Source organism: Lagopus leucura, unplaced genomic scaffold (assembly GCF_019238085.1).
Source record: "Lagopus leucura isolate 7727_CA_CO unplaced genomic scaffold, USGS_WTPT01 Super-Scaffold_100019, whole genome shotgun sequence".
Lineage (NCBI taxonomy): Eukaryota > Metazoa > Chordata > Aves > Galliformes > Phasianidae > Lagopus > Lagopus leucura.
Genome location: NW_024962273.1, coordinates 3,776,636 through 3,799,049, shown reverse-complemented (window position 1 = coordinate 3,799,049; position 22,414 = coordinate 3,776,636). Strand labels below are relative to the sequence as shown.

General features: G+C 36.8%; 1 protein-coding gene across 1 annotated transcript in view; it reads left to right on the top strand.

Annotated features, from left to right (window-relative positions):
* Positions 1–22,414, top strand: part of ARHGAP15 (Rho GTPase activating protein 15) — a 316,032-nt gene that overhangs the window by 184,452 nt on the left and 109,166 nt on the right. The window contains exon 10 of the mRNA XM_042877717.1: positions 6,381–6,479. Within this exon, the coding sequence (XP_042733651.1) occupies positions 6,381–6,479 (99 nt within the window). The remainder of the gene's footprint in view (positions 1–6,380; positions 6,480–22,414) is intronic.

Genomic DNA, 22,414 nt, shown 5'->3' with positions numbered 1-22,414 from the left:
CATGAGTAAATACATTTTAAGGTGGTAAGTTCACTTAAACACAGTTCTGCGAGCTGTTAGTCACTGATGTGTACACACTTGGCCAGAAGACTCGACACATTTCTCTGCATTAACCAAATTTGGGAATACAGGCTTCAAAATTAAATAGCAGTTTGATCTCCTGGGGTACTTTGTTCTGCCAACACTATTATCAGAAAATCTAGGAATTATGTGATTGTCATTTAACTCTTAACAAAACTTTGTTCTTGTAAGATGTAGCAAATTTCTGTAGTGAATATAGTGGGTATTTATTCGTTAGAATAAGAAATAGGTGGATGATAATCAAATAAGAGAATGTGAGCAACGTGTAAATGTTAGTTGTTTGGTTGTTATGCTACCTTTTTGCCTATGAGAAGCCCGTATGTGAAGAGCACATTGGCTCAATTTGTTGCAGTGGGCTGGTACATGGGGCTTTTCATGCTCCAGTGAGTCCTCTAATGAAGATTGCCAGTCCTCAGAGTTCACGCTCACACAAAATTTATTTGGTATGGAGGAATTTTGAATCATTTTTGAGGCGATGTGTAATGCAGCAAAATACTTTTTTGTGTACCATGTAAGGGGCCTAGATGCACACCATGTTTGTGTGAATCTACATGCACACGAAGCTAGAAATAATAAGAAGCATGTTCCATGCCTGCCATTTTAACAATGTTATTTCAAGAATAGCTGTGTTCAAATTTATATGCTAGGTCAGAGGTTCTCAGTTCCTTGGGATTGAAATATTCTCAGAATTTACAGAATCTGCACTAATATGCTAGAAAAATAATATATAAATCTTCTCTTTTAGAACTTCTTTATAGTCTATAATTGAACTTTGATCTTTATGTTTGAGCATTGTCATGATTTAATATTATCCCAAATGAATTGCCAACCTTCAACTTGATATTGGCCAGCTAACTTCCTGATTTCTGAGCCTCTTTAGTTCAACAGAAAAAGAAAAAACTTCTATGAAGTGGTGACTTTAAAGCTATGGTAGTTGTCCTGGCAATAGATTATCACAAAATGCACTAAATGATAAATAGATAATTAAATGAAATCATTGCTAACAACTCATAAACGATGCTATGGGAAATGAGAACAATGCAGATGGCAAGAAACTCACCTAGGGTTTTGCTGTTGTTGTTGTTGACTTTTTATTTCCAAGTGTAGATAATGAAGGAAGTTTATAGAACTAATTTTCTAAGTTAAAGAAAAAAAAACAAAACACAAAAAACAGAAAACCCCAAAACCAAAACAACATGAAAATTGGAATGGTTACAAATCCTTCAAGATGAATCTAAAAGTCATTCAATTGCTGGTGAAAGGAACTAGTTGTGATTTGGCTTGATAGCCTACAGAACAAGGCTGAGCATACGCTGGTGGTTGTGCAGATAGCAGTGTGAAGATCAACAGTTATTTCATTTCCAGACAAGGGAAAACGTCATAATTGTCTCAGTGGACCTTGGAGTAATTCAATGTGGTGAATGTAATGCTCATGAGAAGTCCAAATGTAGAGATTGAGATTTCCTTTTTGATGTGTTCTGTAATTCCTCCGGGTTTAAAAAAAAAATAAATAAATAAATTAGCAATTGATTTGGTGCCCATAATAACTTCGGAAAAGTTAGGAAATATTTATTTTGATTTATGGAGGGTGTGTCACAAGGATATTTCTCTCTTTGACCACCACATAGGCTTTATGATATTTTTTGAAACCCACTGGATGGCCAAACACTGGGCAAAGTGATATTTCCATTGACGCTACTCTAATCATGACATAATGATCAGAAATCATTCACATAATTTAAAAGTATCTCATTTTTGAGACCTGCTTTAAGAAGAAGTACAGCAGCCTCACACTCTTTGAATTTAAATGAACTCTTGTCTCCAATAATACACCATAATTTCTTAAAAGAGACTGGTGTCTACAGTACTCTCTATTTTTCCTTCTTTTTTTTTTTTTTCCTGAGAAAGTAAAACAAATCTTCTAGCTCATATGCCACTTAATAGTAACTGCTCACAAATGTAATTTTTATTTAATTGATGACCACCACAGATCAACGGTATATAGTAAATCTCCATGTTAAAAGGACTGGCAAGAATCCCAGCTAGCATAAATCAGAGGAGCTCTGTTGACAACCTTGCTGACTTCAGTCAGCTGAGAACCTGGCCCACTTATTGTGTAAGCATCGCGGTGTTACTTGGAGTCCAGTCAGTGAAGAGCATGATTTTAATATCTGACTTGGTATTCTCACTCTACTCTTAGAGCATCCAGAAGTTACCTATCAGAATGTGGTTCTTTGGACCACTTTCATTCTTCTTCCAAAAAATTAATTGCTATGGTGCTTACTGTCCTGTCCCCTTCTCTGCTCCTACCTCTTTCCGGATGTGGAGTTCACTCTGCAAGTATTTGCTTCTGAAATGCAATTAGCTATATTACATAGATATAATTCATGTTTGTAAAAAAAAAAAAAAAAAAAAAGAGGTCATGATACCATTACACCTTCTGTTGTGTCAGAATTTGAGATTCTGTCTGAGAATTTGAGATGTTAGCAATTCTCTACTCTTTTTTTTTTCCCCCTCATAAAAAGTACTGAAATATGAGTTCCTTCCCAGCGTGGCCGCATCTCAACCATGTACACCAAAAAGCAGTTAAACAATGACATTCTCAGTGAGGATGTGGCTTTTGCGATTTTGTTTTAATTGTTTCTTTTCCAGAAGTATTGTCTCTCCTAGGCTGGGATTCTGCAGCTCAGGATTAGTGGCTTTGCTGCAGCTTGTGAAAGCTGCTCAAAAACAGCAACTCTGTCAGGCTGAGGAGAACTTGAAGCTCCCCAGAACAAACAATTCATTGCAGCTGTAATCTTCATTTTATATTGTACAACTTGTGAATGTCCGTTCCCTCCTCTTCTGGTGTCTCATTTTATATCTGTGTGCAAAGCTGTCACACACCCTACTGTTCTGAATAGGAGGTTGAATGCACAGATACAAGGGATGCGTAATGTAAACCATACCACCAAACTTATTGTGAATATATTGCTCTTCTTAAAAATGCTTGTTGTTTTTTCATACTACAGTATTGACTAACTGTCTGTGTTTGATGTATGGTTTACCAGCCTGATGTAGACTTATGGTTAGAGCTTAACTTGTTAGTTCTGCTTTTGCAGCCAATTCAGAATAACTACAGATGCCCCAAGATATTAAAATTGACTGCTCAAATGGACTCAGTGTGGGAGTTTCATTGGTTTTAAATTGATAACAGCTGAAAGAGTGAATGATTAAAGCTGTATATGGGCATAGTATGCAGCTCCTTTGTACAAGCTCTTGTGAACAGAATCCACTGTATGGGAATTGCCTTTGTTCTAATAAAAGATATTTCTGAACAATTGTTAGTTTAAATTTTTAAATGATGAAACAAGAGCGTTTCAGGAGCCTATAGAGGAAATAATTCCTGAGAAACTGGAATAACTCTGAGAAGATAAAGTGGATTTCTATTCAGAAGGGAGCATTTAAAGTTAAGTAGCATTCCATAAGGTGGTAATTGTGTCTATTTCCCAGGCATTTGAGTTAAATAAGCTGGATAGGAAACATAAACTGTCATAACAGGAGGTTAGAAGTGTTGTGTACATCTTTTTGGGTTTTTTTTTTCAAGTCATAAAAAATGAAGATTTGAAGGACTTCATCACAAATAAATCAAACAAGGGTTTTTTTGCTTCCTTTATCCCTTTGGGAGCAGTTTCTGTTCTTTGAAAAAATGTTCTGGATAGTTTCTCCTCAAACTATATTTGAATATACATACTTATAAAAAGAATAAGAAACAAATATTTATACCTTACTTACACATCAATCTATTATACAAAAATTAATAACTTGCCGTTCAGATAATGCCTTGTATTTAAAGTGCTGCACAAGCAAATATAAAGTGAGATTTCCCCAGCTATCCCCATGACCTGTAAGAGTGTAAACATGGTGGTTGTAACTCCTGCAATTTCCATGTTTATGTACAGAAACAGATCCAGTAAAAATCCATTGGCTGGATACAGTCACAGCGCCTGTGGCTTAGGAGCACCCAGAATTCAGAATATTTGGATGGCTCCTTAGGTCAAGTACTTCAAAACTGTACAGTGTGACTGTATCTGTATACTGAAGGGCATGTGAAATGGGATTAAATGGGATTAAATCATCTGCTGGAGAAGGTACAGAATGCACATCCAGAAAAGGGGTGATGAAAAGGTAAGAACTACAGATCTGTTTTCAGACTTATCAAAATTTCATCCCAGGAACAGCGAATGTTCTGCATTCATATTAAAGAATAAAAGAGTAACTGCAAAATCCTGGAAGGGTATTATGAAGTGGATATAACAGAGATATTGCTGAACTTCTTTGCGTTCATTTCCATTCAGTTCTTCAAGTGCTGCCCATCTAAACGCAGTGCAGCTCCTTGCCTGTTTTATTCCCAAAATAGTTTACAAATATATTTGTTTTTTACTTCTTTTTTAACATGATTTACATGGAAGAGCATTCCATCTTATGCAAAGAATTTGACAGGTCTCTGCTAATATCAAAGAAAAAAACAAACACAATTAAGATGTCAAAGGAGGAAGTGCTAGTACTTTTTAATCGTAAATCTCTGTATATATAATTACCACTGAAGGCAGCTATAAATGTTTTATGAAGAATATGTAACCAGACTGTGCTTTGTCAGAAACATAACCCCAAAACATGTAACAGCCTGTTTGCTGATGCTTAACGCGCACATGCACACAAACTTCTTCAGTGTTGTTCTGTGAACCCAGTCCTGCATTCCTTCTGCAGCCAAAACTACAGCTAACTTGAATTCAGGCTTTGGTGTACTCTACCCAAATGCAGATCACATGCACTGGGAGATACGCTTGGTGCATATGCCATCCTCATTGGTATGCTGAATAAGCTTCTCTGGTGAATTCCTGCAAAGCCTTCCCCATCTTGTTTCTCAGGATGGGGTTTTTTGTTTTTTTTTTTTCTGGGGTATTTGGAAAGCAAAGGCAGTCAAGCTGCCCATATCTGTGCTCAGTAAGAAATAGCATCGGTTAATGATAGGAAGGTGAAGCTAGTGTTATTCCAAAGCAGAAAATGATCACACAGAACTTGGCGTGGTATCGTGAAAAAGCTGAGTTTCTTTGAGGAAGAACTATTCAAAGTGATTAAGGTGAAAGATGGTGGGATTGTCTATGGAGAAAGTATCCTGGTGCCACAGGAACTTGAGGACTGCAGGCACTCGTGCTGCCCTGGGAATGAACATGCTTGGTGGCTTTGCCCTACAGAGCCCAACCTTGTGCTCGCTCCCCTCAACTGTCTTCAAAAACATTTTCGAAAGCCTCTACACCAATTTTCAAAATGTATGCTGTTGAAATGCTATATGGAGACTGTCTTTTTGTATAAATGATGGTAGTATAGGCCTATTGTTTGAACATTTAACTGGCTCCTATTGAACAGTTCTGTTCATCTGTTTGATTCATTTTGATTCTAGCTGACAACATCCCCATTAATGATGGCTCTTTTCATAATTTCTCAAACATATAGAGTGGAAATGAGGTGGAGGAAGCTAATTAGTTATCTGGAGAGTTTAACATGATTATACAGCTATGTTTTAGGATGAGCACTGAGTTAATCAAAACTTTCACATGATAAAAATGAAAACATAGCATTATTGGGCCGAATGCTTATATATCAATGAAGGAACACGTCACCAGTTAAACTTGGTGTAACATATGCCATTCTCATCAAAAGACATTTAGTATCTTGCATGTTTCAAACAGGTAATTTGATGATTAAAATATCCTGTAAGGGTTAGATGAAATTATATTCTGAGTCCTAATGGTGGAAATTAATAAAGCCCTTGCAACCACATGGTGCTCTATGATGAGAGTGAAACTCCACATGCGTGGAAGAGGCTTAAGTGTCAAGGTTGGATTGTTAGTTGTTATGCAGGATTTTGGATTCAATAGGATTAAGGAGCGTTGTTTCAAAAATAGACTTCACTTCTTTATGACACATCCATTCCAGAGACCACAGCCTGCAAGCATTAAGATCATGGTATACATGAAAATTTTAGCTTCAGCCCAGTTCAGGTTTATGAGTGTTACTGCAAGTAACCATCGAGAGCTTTGTTACTGGGGCTGAAGTTGATGAGCATTAGGACTCAGAGAGGATTTGTTTCCAACTTTGTCTGCCCACCTTTCATACTTGAGTTTTTAATTGATATGCAAACTCAGAAAAGAGAAAAACCCTACTACTACTAATATGCTTAATGTATTGTTCTGTGTTTTGTGTTTGTTTTTTGTTTGTTTGTTTGTTTTTTGTTTGTTTCCCCCCTCAAAATGTAGATCAAATTTTTGGCTCCCATTTGCACTTGGTATGTGAACATGAGAATTCTACGGTCCCGCAGTTTGTGAGACAGTGTATAAAAGCAGTTGAAAAAAGAGGTGAGTACCTTAGTATTTAACGCTATATTTTGTTTCTGTGTTAATGTGAAAATGTTATGTTGTTAATGTTAATTTAAAAAAAACTTTAAAAAGTTTAACCTTACTCTTCTCAAATGTCCAGAATAGTCAAGCAGATGGTTCTACGGTGCAGTTATGGATTGCACTATGCCCAACCTATATCTTCATTTTCTTTGTGCAATAAGACCTTAATAAAACCCATTTGTGATTATTCTTCCTTATATCTTCTTTGATAAATAATATGTTGTTATTTTAGTCTTTCTTCAGGTAAGCAAATGTTAAAAATTGATAACATGTCAGCAACTTTCTTTCTGAAATCTCTGGTGAACATAATGCCAATATGTTTTAGTAAGTTCTGAATTGTATTCAATGAAAATTAATGTTGTTCTAGTGTGAGCACCAAATTTTATTTTTTTTTAAATGTATGCAAGAGCCTAGTTTTTCTTGTTACTTTAAAAAGTAATAATACTGGAAGGATAATGGAATGAGTATTCATCCTCATTTAAAGTTTTGATTAATTTATTAAGAGAGACTTTCTTAGTAGAAAAAGATATGCTTAACACCATTGCCTTCCTTCCTTCCTTTTGGCTGTATCTTCTCTCACTGAAGGTCATTTTCTTTGGAAGGTACATGCGGTGGATGCAGAATCTTAAAATGTATTGTATAAAAATGTGAGGCTTCATCACCATCTGTTACGAGTTTACAACTTGTTCCAAGGATCTGGGGAAACATATATCTTGCAAAAGATAGAAAATTTATTTTCAGAATAAGACTGGGTGAACCCATTGTCACTGCCATATACTGGAGTCTCAGAACAAAAGAGCCAATGATAAATAAAAAGACATTTAGACCCTTAACCACAAAGGAAAAGGCTATTTTAATTCCATCATTGCTACCTGATTTTATAGTGAAAGGTGCAATAAAACTACCCTGGAGTTTCAAACTCTGGGAAATTCATGCTTTAATTATACAGCAAAGAGAGCACTGGGATACTGCTATTCCCAGAATGATTGGCAGGAAGTCAGAGACTAACAAACTGGAGATCGCTCGGTAGGGGGAGATGGTAGTATTGGTTTCTTGGTGGAAGACTAGAGGATGGATGAAAGGAGAGAGACAAAGAAATGGGATATGTGAAATGAAGGAAGGGCTATTAATAGTGCAGGAATTGTAAGGAGAAATTCAGAACTCAACATAGAAAGGCAGAGATTGCATGATAAAAATGCCACACCATGTAGAACATTTCTGATTGACTGCTTGGTTCTGAACTTAGCATGGGTTCTCCAAAAGATGCATTCGATATTTTATGGATGATTTGTGGTCTCTGATCACTACTCCAGGAGAAGTAAGGCCAAAGGTCTCTGCACTGATGAACTGCAATAGAAAAATCCAAGAAACCTCATTAGATGTTTGTTGTCTGTATGAAATATGCACAGAAGAAAATATCACCAAATTCATCCTTCTGAGTATTATCCTATTATACACGTGTTTTCTTCAAACTTCCTATAACACGGAGGAAGTCCATCCCTTTTACATACACACTTCAGTCTACTGTGTATGAACATAAAAGCTAATCGTGTCGCATGATATAAAAATTTTAATTTGATCACTGTATTTATGAGTTTCTATCTGATATACAATTTTTTATATTATCATTTTCTTGGATCAAGATGCGTGCATTTACTCACATTCTATTTACTCAGAGTGTTGTTTTTACTAAGTTCTGGCATAAACTATCTCAGGACAGCAGTAATTTATGTGAAGTTAAGTCCAATGTTTATGCAAGCTTCTGATGACATTTTATACCGGGGTTGGTATTAGGAAGCAGTATGTGGAGGTGCCAAGTCTCCCGGCATGGCTGAAACTCAACAGATCTGAAGTCCTCCTCTTAATGGCCAGATACGCCTCCAGCCAAGATACTCAACTGCAGAGTCATGGGAAATACTTATGTACCAATTATGGGAAAGGCACATTTAATGAAAACTGTATGTTTACTTTCATAGTCTTAGTAAGATGGCCTAAATACTCAGTACAGCTGGCATATTGGCTGTTGAAAGAAAGCTGCTTTTTTTTTTTTCCCCTCCAAATTTGCTTTTTTCCTATTTAGAAAATATATCGTCTGCATAATGTAACTGTACCAAAAAATGTTGCTTGTGTGTTTCATTTACTGTAAAGGATTACTGGGAAAAAAGACCTTAGGAGACTAACCCTAAATGTTCCTTACAAAATACTCATACTTTGCTGTATGGTTGTGTTCTTATTTATGAGCTCATAGTTTTAATTTTTATTTATCTATTGATTTTCTCGTGTGTGTGTGTGTGATTTTTTAAAACATTATCACTGTGCACAGAAAGTAAGATCGGAATAAGCCGTATTAATTAGTATATGTTCCTGTGTGGATGAGATTACATACAATAGCCAACTGTACTAATATTCTCCCACCACAGATTAAAAATGTAGAGGGTGTCATTAACTGTTGGCAAGATTTCCTGTTTAGTTACACTATTTTTAAATGAATATCTACATTGAAATCAGAGGAATTATTCTGATCTTTTTCTGCAACTTAGATCACATTTTGGTTGTTTGTCCCCTAGGCTATTGTTTGCTCATTCACCACTTCAGGACAGAGGTGCTTTATAAGGTCTAGTATAAAATTTCTCACTCCATAATGCATATTTATCTGTCCAACAAGAATGCATTTGTTCAAGAGTGAATTCCATTTTTTTTTCAGCTTCTTTTTGTGTTTATTGAAAGAAAACTGGAAATCAGAGGGTCTTTATCTATTCAATCAGCCATCTTGCAGAGCTGGTAGTGGAGTTTAATACAGATAGCAATTAAATATGTACACATTTTTGTAAACTGGAAAGTTAATTATCCTTTTTTTTTTTTTTTTTTTTTTTTTTTTTTTTGAGTGGGGAAAGAAAACAATGGGTTTTTTTTCTTCATTTTTCTTTTATGCATTCACAAATGTTGATGAAATTCGTGCCCCAAGTACTTAAATGTACAGATCTGTGCCACAATGGCCAAAAGCATTTTCTCAAAGAGTGTTGGACCCTTGGCACTGAATGCAGTGTCCTTGATAGAAAAATTAGGTGAGAATATGATGTGATCTGGAAAAGGAATAATTTTGAACCATGCGTCAGTCAGGTTGAAGAAATACAGTGGCTGCTCAAAGATTTCTATCATTTCACTTTGTGCTTTCTTAGGGGCTTGAAGGGAAAGTTTTTCAGAGAACAGTGTATCCATGTGGGTTTTTTGGGGGGTATTCTGTTTGCCACCAACACCTACCTTGGATAGACCTTGAGCTGTTCTGATCTGTTGTCCTGCTCCTTTCAATCCATGCTTGGTTATGTCACCAGGAGGTGTCATATGGGAAGCATCAAGCCCACAGAGCTGAGTCTGCGACAGTCCTCCCTGCACAGAGTCCATGTGCCATGTGCTCCTGCCAAGGGTGGGATCCATTGCAAGACTTCTGTTGTTTCCAGGCCAGATATGACTTCCAGTCATTTCTTGAGTCTCTTATTTATTTTGCTATACACGATCCTTTAGAAGTCCTGGCTGTTTTTTTTGCATTTCTTAAAGTAAGTGAAAGGCATGAGTAGAACACATACAAAAAATAAAAATACCAGTCTGCATTGTAGCTAAACAAAATGCCATCTAGTACTTCTCACAGTAAAGTTTTATTGCGTGAAAGTAGCCTGATATGAAACTCTTTTCCAGGGATGATCATCTGTCTGTGAGTCTAATGACAGAGTAAGTGAACACCCCAAGCAGTCAGTATCCTAAAACTACTGGGGGTATCCAGTATACTTCAGATTTTGCAAAGAAATACAGTACTAATGCTCCAGAGAAATATAACTTTCATCTCTCTTTTGAAACGTCCTTCATTGTCTCCCTATATTCCCAAATCCACATTAGTGCTCTCAAATCAGAGTAAATGCCTTAAAAATGACACTACAGGCAGCAGATCTCATGATTACAGGTACAGTTTTTGCTCTAAGCTGGACATTGCAGACATTGTTTTCTGTTGCTTTTCTTGGAGCACAGGATGCTCTGACAGGAATGATACACAAAATTACATATTTGATTCAATGCCTAAAAGCCACCCTGGGATCCATAACCTTGCTTAAAGATTTAAGGAAGACCTTTAGTCTACTTCTGAGGAGGTTCTTAGCTTAGAAAACTTTATCTTTCAACTTTACTTCTTAGCAGCTGTTATGTTTTTTTGCTGTCGTTTGTTTGACAGGATCCAGTTATAGGTTCCGATGTCTGTTTAAAGAAACAGGGAGGTTGTTGGCTTTAAAATTCCCTTACTGCTTGTGTGTTCAACATTTTCCCAGGCTTTTCTACATAGTTTGCCAAGTAAAGGGACTGACCTTTTGTAGCAAACACTTTTTCATTTCTAAATGCTCACTTTGATTTTTGTCCCATTTTATGCTCATTCCAAACTGTTTACAACCCACTAAAAATGACTGTGAATTATATGTTTGTGTAATGGATTCCTTTTGTGGTTGGAGTGGAATGTTTACTTTGAACAATTAGTTATCTTTGGGCAGATTATAGTGACCTGAAAAAAGAATGGCTAAAATTATTATAGTACCTTAACTATTTCCTTTTGTTATCTTCTCTGTTTGGCCAGTTTATTATTTACAGGGTTTCATTGCTGTGAGTTTCAGTGAACAAATCATGTTAAATGAGAACGGCGACAAAAACCCCAGAGTGTGGGGAGCTCATCCTGAGGGGAGGGCTTTTGCTTGGGTTGTGCTGGGTCCTTGAACAAGGCTTCAGAAATGACCATTAGTCCCTGAGAGGATGGATGGGTGCACAGACTTCACGGGCCACAGTTGTGAGAAACGTTTTAAGTTGAAAACCAGATTTTTTTAAATGCATCCAGAGTTTGACACCTCAGAGCATCTAAAATAGATACTCGGTTTGGCCTTAACTACAATTTGATTAGGCATAATGTTATTGTAGGATTGTACAAATACTCAAAGTCTCATACACCAGAATCTTTAGTGTTTGAGAAAGAAAACGTCTTGAGCAAAGATAAAGTACCTTATGGAGTGCAGTAAAGAAATACAGTCATCTTCATGAAGACAAACGAAGATTAAAAAGGTATTTTAAACTATCTCACCTCCCAAATGCCATTCTGCCCTGTGACAGAAGGTTGTGTCCTTTCATCTGTTTTATCTCTTAATCTAAATGCTAAAGTGCTGCTAAAAGCACTTTAAATATCTATATTTAAAAAAAAAAAAAGTGAAATATTACCTTCTAAATCACATACTGCTTTAAAGGTAGTCAGTATTCTGGTAGAAAGTTTACATAGGGAGGTTCGCTTATCTTAAGGAATTAAGAAAAGAGGAAATGAGTTTTAAAAACATAATGTATTGTGAATATACTTATATAGCTAGGAAAAAAAAAGTGTAGAACAATTTAACAGTATCTCATTTTCTAATGGAAGAAAAAGTGGCATAAAACTTGAAAAAAATCCCAGAACGCCTCCAAACACTGATCACTGATGGCTCCCATGTGGGATCATGCATTTTGGCCTGGTGTGCTGAGTAGATTATTAGAGAGAGGTGGGGATGACAGAAGACACGAGGCCCGTTCAGCCAAGGTATTTCTCTACTCTGATACTCCATGTTATTAGATTTGTGTTCAGCAATTTGATCTTCTAGCATGTGTTTAGCTGAAGCAATTTGGTACCAAAATTCCCAGTCTCTAGGAAGGAAGTTGGAGAATTCTGGGTAGTTTTGCCAGAGTGTATTCACCATCATCATTGAGCTTCCATTAACCATACAGTGTTCCTGGGCTACTTCCTAGCACCATTAAACTGAACCCATCAGATGGTGGTAAGAAAAATAAGTTCCAACAAGATTTTGTTGAGAAGGACGGCCTCAGGAAATCCATGCTGGTCACAGTGCAGCGTTATACTTCTGCCTGAGTGTGGGACTGTTCTCCCGTAGCAATTGGCCCCTGCACAACCATTGAAAAAGTATTTTATTTGTATTTTCTCTATCATAAATTTTTCACTGCATATTTCTACCCTCAGAATAAGAAATTGTTCGTGAATAGTAGTTTGTTTCCTACAAGCACATTCACTGATGTTCTGTACTTATTTTCTTCTAGAAAGGTATTTTCCAGTCTCTTTTTCTTCTCCCAGGCCTACACATACTTCCTTGCTTACTGTAATATAATTTTACATACTGTTTCCAGTGGCTTTAGCATTCAGTACCCTGAAAGTACAGAGATCATATTGCCCCATCAAATGATCTGAGCTCCCAGTTCTGCTAATTTTGTTCTGTTCATTCTTTCCCACTTTGGGATAATCTATTATACTTGGATCCAGGCACGCACCAAAAGCTAATACTTCCATGAAGAATGTGCAATTTGTACTCTTTAGCTTGTGATGAGATTCCTGAAGTCTTTTATGATTCTATCTTGTTCCAAGGAGACTTCTGCTCTCAACGTTTGTAAGCACTGAATTAAAAATAAAAAAAAAAAGAAAAAAAGAGTAAAACAAACTGATAAAAAAATTAGACACACACAAAAGTATCCAGCAGCTCAGCAGATAAAGCATTTTTCCGGGGAATTCTAGTGGGTTGAAGAAAACTGTTTCTGAGGGCATTGAACTATGTTTACTTTAAAGTGGCCAACAAGCACAAACTTAAACTTACAGATGAATGCAAGAGAAAATGACCAAGTACTGAAAAAAGCCCTTGTAAGTTTGTGATTTAAAGTGTTGTTGTGTTTTTCTTCATCTTCTTCTGAGCTGGAATTAATAGCAGTTGAATATAATGCAAACATATTGGCAAGCTTTCCCTGCCCCGTTTCTGTCTTCAGGCTCAGGCAATCCCACTGTAGCCACCTTTCTTAGAGCAAGAGCTAGTTAATAGCGCTGTGCAAGGTCCAAGACAGAATTGGCTCTGACGGGTATTCACTCTGGGGCCTCTGTGTCTGCTAGAAAGCCACATTCCGAGTTAGGAAAAATATCGAGAAGTGTCAACAGGAAACATCACGGAAGAGCGTACAAGACAAATTAGAGAAGAGGAGACAACAGCAGAAAAAAAAAAAAAAAGGAATAGAAAAAAAAAAAGAGAGAGAGCCTTGCGATGACAAGACACAAAAGAGAAAATAAATATAAAAATTCCAAAAGCATCTACTCAGAAGAAGCCATAAAAAAGACAGGCAGTTGAGCCAGTTGCTGTGTCTGTCATAGCTACCTGATACCTGTTTCATTGATTAATCTGTTCCAGGGAGATGTATCCATTTCTATGAGAAAGGGGGAATTTGTATTTTAAGCCTTGCCAGTAACAGCAAGCAGACACTCAGTGTGCACCAGAGTAACTTCTGCAGTGCCTGGGCCAAATTCATGCCTTGGGTAATTTTATTGCTTTTACTGGAATTACACCAGAGATGAGTTTGGCCTTTTGCCTTTTTCTAGCATTGTATAATATATCTATTAGTGAACACGTAGAAGGAAACAGGGCATTTTGTCTTCAGAATTTTCCATAAAATCTTTTTCAATAGACATCATAAATAAAAGAAAACACTTAACCTATGGAACAAAAAAGAATCAAACAACATTTTTTTGGTATTAAAATAATGTTAATACTCTTTCTAAATCAAATAGTTGACGTGTACATGCAGACACAAAAAATCTAGAGAAATGTAAAGCCAGCTGACTGTAACTGCTGCTCACTCTGTGCCACTAAGCACTTGAAGGTCCTGATGTACCTCCCGCTCACATTAAAGGAAGCACACACTTGAGGATATCCACCTTTGAGTCATAGAAGAACTAAATAGATAGATAAGTAAATAAATAACAATAAATCCCCTCATCCTCCTGAAATGCTGAGGATGTGAGGCATCGTGTCCCAATTCATTGCATGTATCCTCACAAGCAAGGATCTGGCAGATTTCCTCTGCAAACCCCATTGAGTCAGACTTAGCAGTTCAGCCATTAATGGAACACTTCGGGCAAAAACTTGGCAAAATAATTCTGGCCTAGAGATGTTCACAAGGTAAAAACGTTTAAGTCCATTAAGTTCTTTTGGGAGGGGAGGGGGAAATAAATAAAAGGTAGTTGTATGTTCAGATTCTTTCAGCATCTCCATTCCTTAAATTTTAAAGGAAATAATGAAAGGGTAATTCCACACCGTGGACTAATTACTTTTCCTGTTAAAAATATAAAAAATTACTACAACTTCACTATGATTTTCAGAAAAAAAGTGTTACTGCAATAAAGGAGGAGGTAAAAAGTTTTCCTGTCTGTGTGCAACACGACAGAATCAGTTAAAAAATCCTGCCTTCTTTTTTCTGCCTGCAATTCAAGGGAGCAAATAACTGCAGTTGTATTTTATTACTTCAATTATTTGCTGTAGCAGCTTGTGTTACATCAATGTTTTAACCGTATAATATAGCAGCCTAATGGGATGGATGCCTAAGTGAGAGAAATTGTATCAACAGAAAGCTTCAGGAGCAAAGCAGAGGGCAAAGCAAGACCAGCTTAAAAAGGAGACGTTATGGTAACGGTTTCTCTTCTTTAAGTGAAGGGTTGTTTTTTTTTTTAATAATATTTTACTCCTCTGAATTTATGAAGTTGACGTTGCTAGCAATCTGGCAACTGAATCTTCCCTAAATTTGCTAGTGCATGAGGACCCCCCCCCAGGAATCAACAAGTCATATAAAGACCTCTGGTTGTGCATTCGCTCGGCAGATTGTTTCATTTTAATCAGCATCCTCGCAGATCATGGATGTAATTATATAGAAAACCAACTTCTTTTTGTCTTCACACAGACAGACAATGCCCACTGGTTTCAGTGGAATGACATGGATGTAAATGAGAGCAAAATGTGGCCATTTTGTTTTATAACATAGCAGAACCACAGTGCTTCGATCCCAAATACTTCCAGACAGACTGATTCAGTTCTCAGTGTCTCCTATGCACCTTGTTTTTCTGGTGATAGAGATACATTTGAAGTAATTCTAATTCTGGGGATACAATTATTGCTACTAGGAACTGCTTTCTCATGTTTTCTCTACTTAGTAAATGATATAAGTAATTTCATTGTATAATTCATGAGATCAGTTCAGTAGAACAAAAGTAGACTTCTCTTTATGGAAGTGAATAACTCCAATTTTATGGTCAATTGATGTTCTACACAGTGTTGTGTTGGATCAGGGTCTTAAACTTGTAGAAACATTGTAAATGTATTTGGATCTGAAATGTAAATATGCAGATTTTCTCTCAGGATATAAAAAAAAGAAAAAAAAAAGGGACAAAAATTTGGTCAGTAACTCATATTATGGACCGTTAAAGGTGATACTGAGGCTCTTAACATCGCCATGAAACCTCCTGAAACAGCAGCAAAGTGATGAATTCTCTTCAAGTTCTCTTTGCCCAGAAAATAAAAAAAAAGTCCTCAAAAGAAAGGGTCAGACTATTCTATGCCTCTTCACCCCATCTTCCCAGGAAATGTTTTCCCTACTATTTCAAACTGTACGTTTCGATTTGTCAGTCCTGACATGGGGTTACGTGACATAGCGCACCAAAGCGGCTGCCACTGCATGGCTTTCCTGTGCCAGCAGCAACCACACAATGGTGTTGGAGGTACCACAGCTCTTTGTTTACTTAGAAGTGAAATAATTTTGATGAGTGCATGGTATCAGTTAGCAAGTGTTGAGTTCTTTATGGTGATATTGCTCATGTTGTCTTAAATGGAAAACGGGTAAGTTCAGAAATCTTTAATAAGAAAAGTTTCTTACTGTACTTTGAGAGATGCCCTGTGGAGTCACTAGAACTAAAAATCTGTCAGCGTACTTGGTAGAAACTTTGTTTCATAGTCCTCTAACTCATATGATTGAGATTAAATTGAACAAAATCTTGGCATGAAGTTTGACAGTCGAGAAGCATTCCTCTGTTTGTATGTGTGTGTGAGAGAGAGAGAGAGAGACAGGGAGGCAGAGAAGGGGAAATTTAGCAGTCACTCACTGTGAAATTATCAGGTGCCACATATTTTTAATAAACTTTAGTGGGAAGATAAGATAGAACATCTAATGAAAACTGCTTTCACTTTAAGATAGCTGAGCATCTACTCTAGCTAATTTACCACTGAAAATAAAAGCATTCAAATTCTCTACCACAATTACCCCATAAGCCAGACTCGAACCCAAAGAGGAAGATGGCAGATTCTGGAAAGGGTGGTCATTGGGTGTTCAGATTTTCCTCCTTTATCACAAAAACAGAGGAGGTCACAAACTGCTTATTTAATGCCCGTCTCTGTGAACTGGGCTGTTCTCACAACACTGGTAAACCAAGCAATGCAGCATTTTGCTTAGTTGCCCTTCTGCCTTCACTGAGCAAAGACATGATTTGTTTAGGTATTTCGCAAACAGTCACAATATAATGACATTTGCAAAGAATCTGGATTTGTACACCAGAAATTGTTCCCGGTGATTTCATTTCTTACCTTTATTTTACTTGTATTTTTCTGTTCTGGTATGTCATGCACTGAAACCACAAAGAGTGCAGCTTACAGTGCGAGTTTGTGTTCAAATCTGAGCAACTCTCATGGATGTCTCTATCGTAAATGTCTTTAATATTTACTGGAATTTTGACTAAAGAGGGAAATTAGATATGGAAACCACTGTATGCCAACTTCTCCTTTCCAAGCCCTCAGAAACACCAGAAGGTCTGTGTGAACCCTAATAAAAGGGTTGAGATTGGATTTCCACCTTCCTTACGTCATTCCTTGTTGCATTCACAATTAAGACACAAAGGCAAGGATTTAAATAAAAATTCTTCCCGTAGCTTGAAATTTTAAGACAATTATCTTCCATGAAAATATCAAATGATGCTGATATTTATTCCTTTACTTGACACAAAAGTCGGCTAGGAGATACGCAATGCATTTTATTCCTATTGAATAGGTTTTTTTCTTCTAAGAATTGATACTTTTTCTTGATTCTTTGCAAGTCTCAGATATGTTTCAGTAAAGTTATTTGTATTATTTTATGTTTCCTTGCAATTGTTTTTTGTTTGTTTGTTTGTTTGTTTGTTTACTTTTTCCCCAAAACAGAAAGCAATTTGCTCCACCTCAGATTGCACATAAACAGTCTCTTTTCAGGAGCTCCTGAAGAATTCATGTATGAGTTTTGAACTATTTTAATATAGTATGCTCCAGCATGCTTGTCAAACTATAAAAAGAAAAGCATTTCTTCATGATCTATGGAATGGCTTCTGTCAAAGTAGTGGGGTATGCATTGGTTCTATAAGTTACTTACCACTGTTTGTAACCCAGTTCAGGATTTCTGTGTTTTCTATAGTTGTGCTGACTACATGTTTTACCAAATGTTGCTTTGGTGATCAGATTCTGCCCAAATGGAATGGAGGCAGGAAGTCATTTAAGTGACCTGAGCCTCTTTACAACAGCAACTGTAGTCAGAATTATAACAAAAATAAGATATAAAACTAGAGTTCTGCAGCTAAGAGTTAACAATGGAAAAAGATGTCAGCATGGAAGGCTTGAGTCATGTAAAAATAAATGTTCTACCTTTTTTGTGTACTACTGCTACTTAGTGTCACAGTTTCAGTCATACTTGTCAAGCCATATTTGCTAAATATGATTTTTGCTGCTCACTTGTCAAAGAAAGTTGTAAACTAGAGGCTTATCGTACCAAAGAAGGTGTAAGAGAGTTCAGTGGAATCCCATGATATTAATCATTAGTGTGTCTTTATAAATGTGAGGTACACTGGGAAATATATTATTAAATTAGAAACTGTCTTTGCATATACATGCACACACCTTTGTATTACCACACTTATATGTTAGTCAGATATGCAATGCTAAAAATTCAGTCGGTTGGTGTTAGATAGCCATATCTATATTTATCTTCCAAGAGAGTCGGAGTTCCTGCATAGGCATGTGCTTGTAACACCCAAGGTGTCTGATAGGGTGCCACAGCCTTAAGAATATCATTTTTAAAATGTTTTTTCCCACTTAAACACTGAATAGAAAGACAGATGCCTAGAGTATTATATTAAAAAGTAAATACTGTTATTTGATGCACACAAGAGCCCAAATTCCATTATTTGAGCAAAGTTCTGCTAGCACAGTCCTCCCATTTGAAATCCAAAATTAAGCTGGTCTAATTTCTGACCATACAAGACATATTCAGCCTTCTGTATTATGCAATGAAACAAGTACTGTCAAGTGTCTAGCTGCTGTTTCTTTAATTATTGTTATACTACAGTCAATAAACTCCATATTCGAATGCCATTGCAATTCGAATGCTGCAGAAGGTACCCACAAATCACAAATGGTTACAGGACTCATTCATGGACACAATAACTTTGAGACATTTGAGCTTGAACCGAGCATAGCTGTGATCCATTAGAAGGTAGAACACAGGGCATATCTGAACCCCTCAACTATATCTAAAAAGCAAGGAATGATGGAAAAAGATCTCCTGTGTCTTTCAACTTCCATCCTAAATATCCCTATTCCATCCTAAGTCTCATATCCCAGTCACTATCCTTAAAAAAACTCTTTGCCAAGCAAAGGTACTAAGGTCCAGAAAATGTAAGCTCCTTACCCATTTTGGCGGAAGATTATGTGTGCCCAAATGTACAGTTCTTCCACTTCCAACCGTTAAAAGTCCAATAACAGCAGTACTGGTCAGGATGGGGAGGTGACATTACTGAGTTCTAATTTAATCTCTCACTATTGTGAAAGATGGGAAAAGATTTGTCCCTACTGCGCACTAAATTCTCTTTAAAGTCAGCTTTGGGAGTAGGAGATGTTTGGAGAATTGTGTCTGTCCCTTAGCTTTTAACCACAGCTTCTACTGATGTCTGTGGACCTGAGGGAAAGTCCTATATAGTCCTAAGAACAGAGATAGACCCCCCACGTGCAATTTCCCTTAGTACTCAGATGTTGCTCAAAAAACACAGGCGTGATGTTGGTGATGATGGATCCCAAAACGAAGCACAGATTAACCAAAGTGGGAGTATTTAACAAAATGCATAAATTTCTTGTAGGCTACTGTCTGTAATGAGCAGATTTTTTGCCAGTTTAGGGATCATAAGTTACAGCTGGCTTTTGCTGGAATAGTTTATGCTCTTGACCCTCCTCGGCTGCGTAGCCAATGGGGAGTTGTCAGGCTACATGTGTTTTCAAACTTCTTTCAGCTAAATCAGAAATCCAAGAGCAAAATACAGCTCTCAGCAGTATCATGTGGAGTTGTGACACTCCCTGAAGGGCTCGGGGTCCATAAACCAATGAATGGATTACAATGAGGCATAAATGTAGTATTTTCATCCATGACAGATATAATCTTGTGCCTGTATTTTTCATGTTGCTTAACTCTTTCAGATCATAATGTGCAGTAGAAAATGTTTTATAATGCACACTGCAGTAAATATCAGTCAAGTATGCTTTATTGCTTAGCTCTACATGTTTCCAGAAGTTAACAGGCACAGCTGGGATGTAAGAAATGGCAATGTTGTATATATTTCTTGAACATACAAAATACCTTGGCTCTCTTCTCCCGCCACTCAACATTACATCCCCAGCTGTTCCAAACATGTCACATACTGAATGAGTTTTTCCATCATCAGCTTCTCCTGAAATGATAACCTTTATTCAGGCTTTCATTCTCCCTAAATTAAACTGTATTATCCACATGCACATTGCATTCAAGTTAGACTATTACACATATATAAATATATACATATAGCATGTATTGCATGGTACAGAGTAGTAGAAATGCTAACTAATGGAAGGTGGTAAACTGCCATTAGTAGCTGGACCTAGCAGAAAAAACTCAGTACTAGTGTTTAATGTCTTTTGATCCTCATAAAAAGGACTCAGACCTTTCTACCTGAAATTCCCTGCTATCAGAACACACAGTATGATATTGCCACAATATCAAGCAGGTAAGAGTGGTCAGAATGGACTGACTAACCCATGGATGAGAAATAATAACTGCAGTAAATGACAACAAATAGGAGGGGTGAAGGAGGTATTAAAATAGAAAACAAAACAAAACAAAAAAAGCACGGAATTAAATACCAATGTGTTACAGAGAGAACGAATATTTCCAAACATTCATTATACTGCATTGCATCAAATAAGGCAATGTCATTTTCTTTTATACTGCCATTCCATTTAAACCAGTGAGCGATGTGTGTACTTGAAGTCTGTATTTGGTAGGGATTTTTTTCCCTTTAGCATAAACCTCATTGATTTAAAAAGTGAACAAAGATGAATCAGGTGGTAAATATATTCATGTAATCATTTTCATTAATAAGCTGTTATAAATAATAGCGGGAAGGTTTTAAGTGTATAATTTTCTGTAGCACAATTGAGATTTTTCCACATCTTCAGCAGTAAGTTAATTAGAATCACCTGCATTTTCTTGGGCGGACACCAAATGGATTGCAAACAAAAACAGATTAAAATAGCTGTAGCTCATGGCATACAGATGACAAGATTCACAAAGAGGACAATCAGGCAATGAAAACCTCCTCTTTTTCAAACATTTTTAAAGGAAATTCAGCTCTTCTAAGTCGCTGTAAAGAGACGTTTGTAAGTGTTTCGCTGAAAGACTAGAATGGCTTTGTTTCTGATCCCATGATGAGTGAAAGAAATGTTTAAGAAAGATCACTTTACAGAGAGATTCAGACTGAAATGTGATGACTGTGATTCAAGCCAAGCCAAAAATTACAGCTCAGAATTAAAGGGGATGGACGTGGCTTGGGAATCCATTTTCCCACATTCCTGAATCTCAATCATCCCAGCCAATGTTTAAAAGAAAATACAGTGGAAAACAATGAGGTCACTTTGTTTAGCTGCAAGAAGTGGAACTATCTGGACGGTGAAAGTATATATTGGAGATAACGGCAAAATTACAGTGAACAGTGGCACTGCCTGTTTGATGGTTTCATTCAAAACGAGTAGCTTCCAAGCTTAGTTTTATTTCTTATTACAATGAGCATTCAGAGTACATTTTGTTGTTCCTGGGAATGTTAAGTTATAAACTTCTTGAATGACAAAGACAAAGCAACACAATAGAGGAGAAGACGAAGTCATAGTGAGCTTGATTTAGGCATTAAGAGGCAGCCCCACAAAGCAGTGAAATGTGTGCTACTTCAAATTGCACTTTCTTAGCTCTGCTGCTACCCTTATTTATCTGTATATAAATATCCACGTAGAAATTCTACCATCAAGTGATATAAAACAGAATAAAGTATATCATCAGTCATATTCACTTGTTACTTATTCTCAGTACATAATGCTCATATGCAGTGGTGTAATTGCTTCCATTAAACAGCTTCTACAGGGTCTTGAAAACAATAAGATCTTAGTCAAGCTTTTCTTTTTTCATTGCATCTTGAACTTATTGCCACAAGAAAAAATGAGGTTTTCTTCTTACGTAGGAATGCCCCTGATCTTCTTGATACTATTGCAGTCAAACATAGGATTATTTCTCGTTAGCTAACTTCCCTAAGAGATTCACTAAACCTCATGTCAGACACCTCTTATAGACTCATTTCTTAGCTTGTTAAGAACTAGTCTGTATTTCCCCTCCTTTCTTTCCCCTGTTACCATTGTTTTTTTTGCTGGTCTGATGCAGTCTTGAACTAATAAGAAGAAAAAGGCCTTGTTCATGTTCTTTTCAATTTGGTCTTGCCTGTCACTGGTCCCACAGTGAGCAGTGTTGAGGTCATAAGTCATAGTTGTAAGTCCAGTACTTGTGAATGACATGATAAGTACCTACAGAGAATAACTTCTCCACTTTTTCTTTAATACCATGCATGTATGTTATGTTTCTTTCATTTACCTGAATATCAAATGCAGTGCTTGAGTGGAGATTCTGTTTACAGCGCATGAGGGGGTGCAATCTCTTCTCCGCTT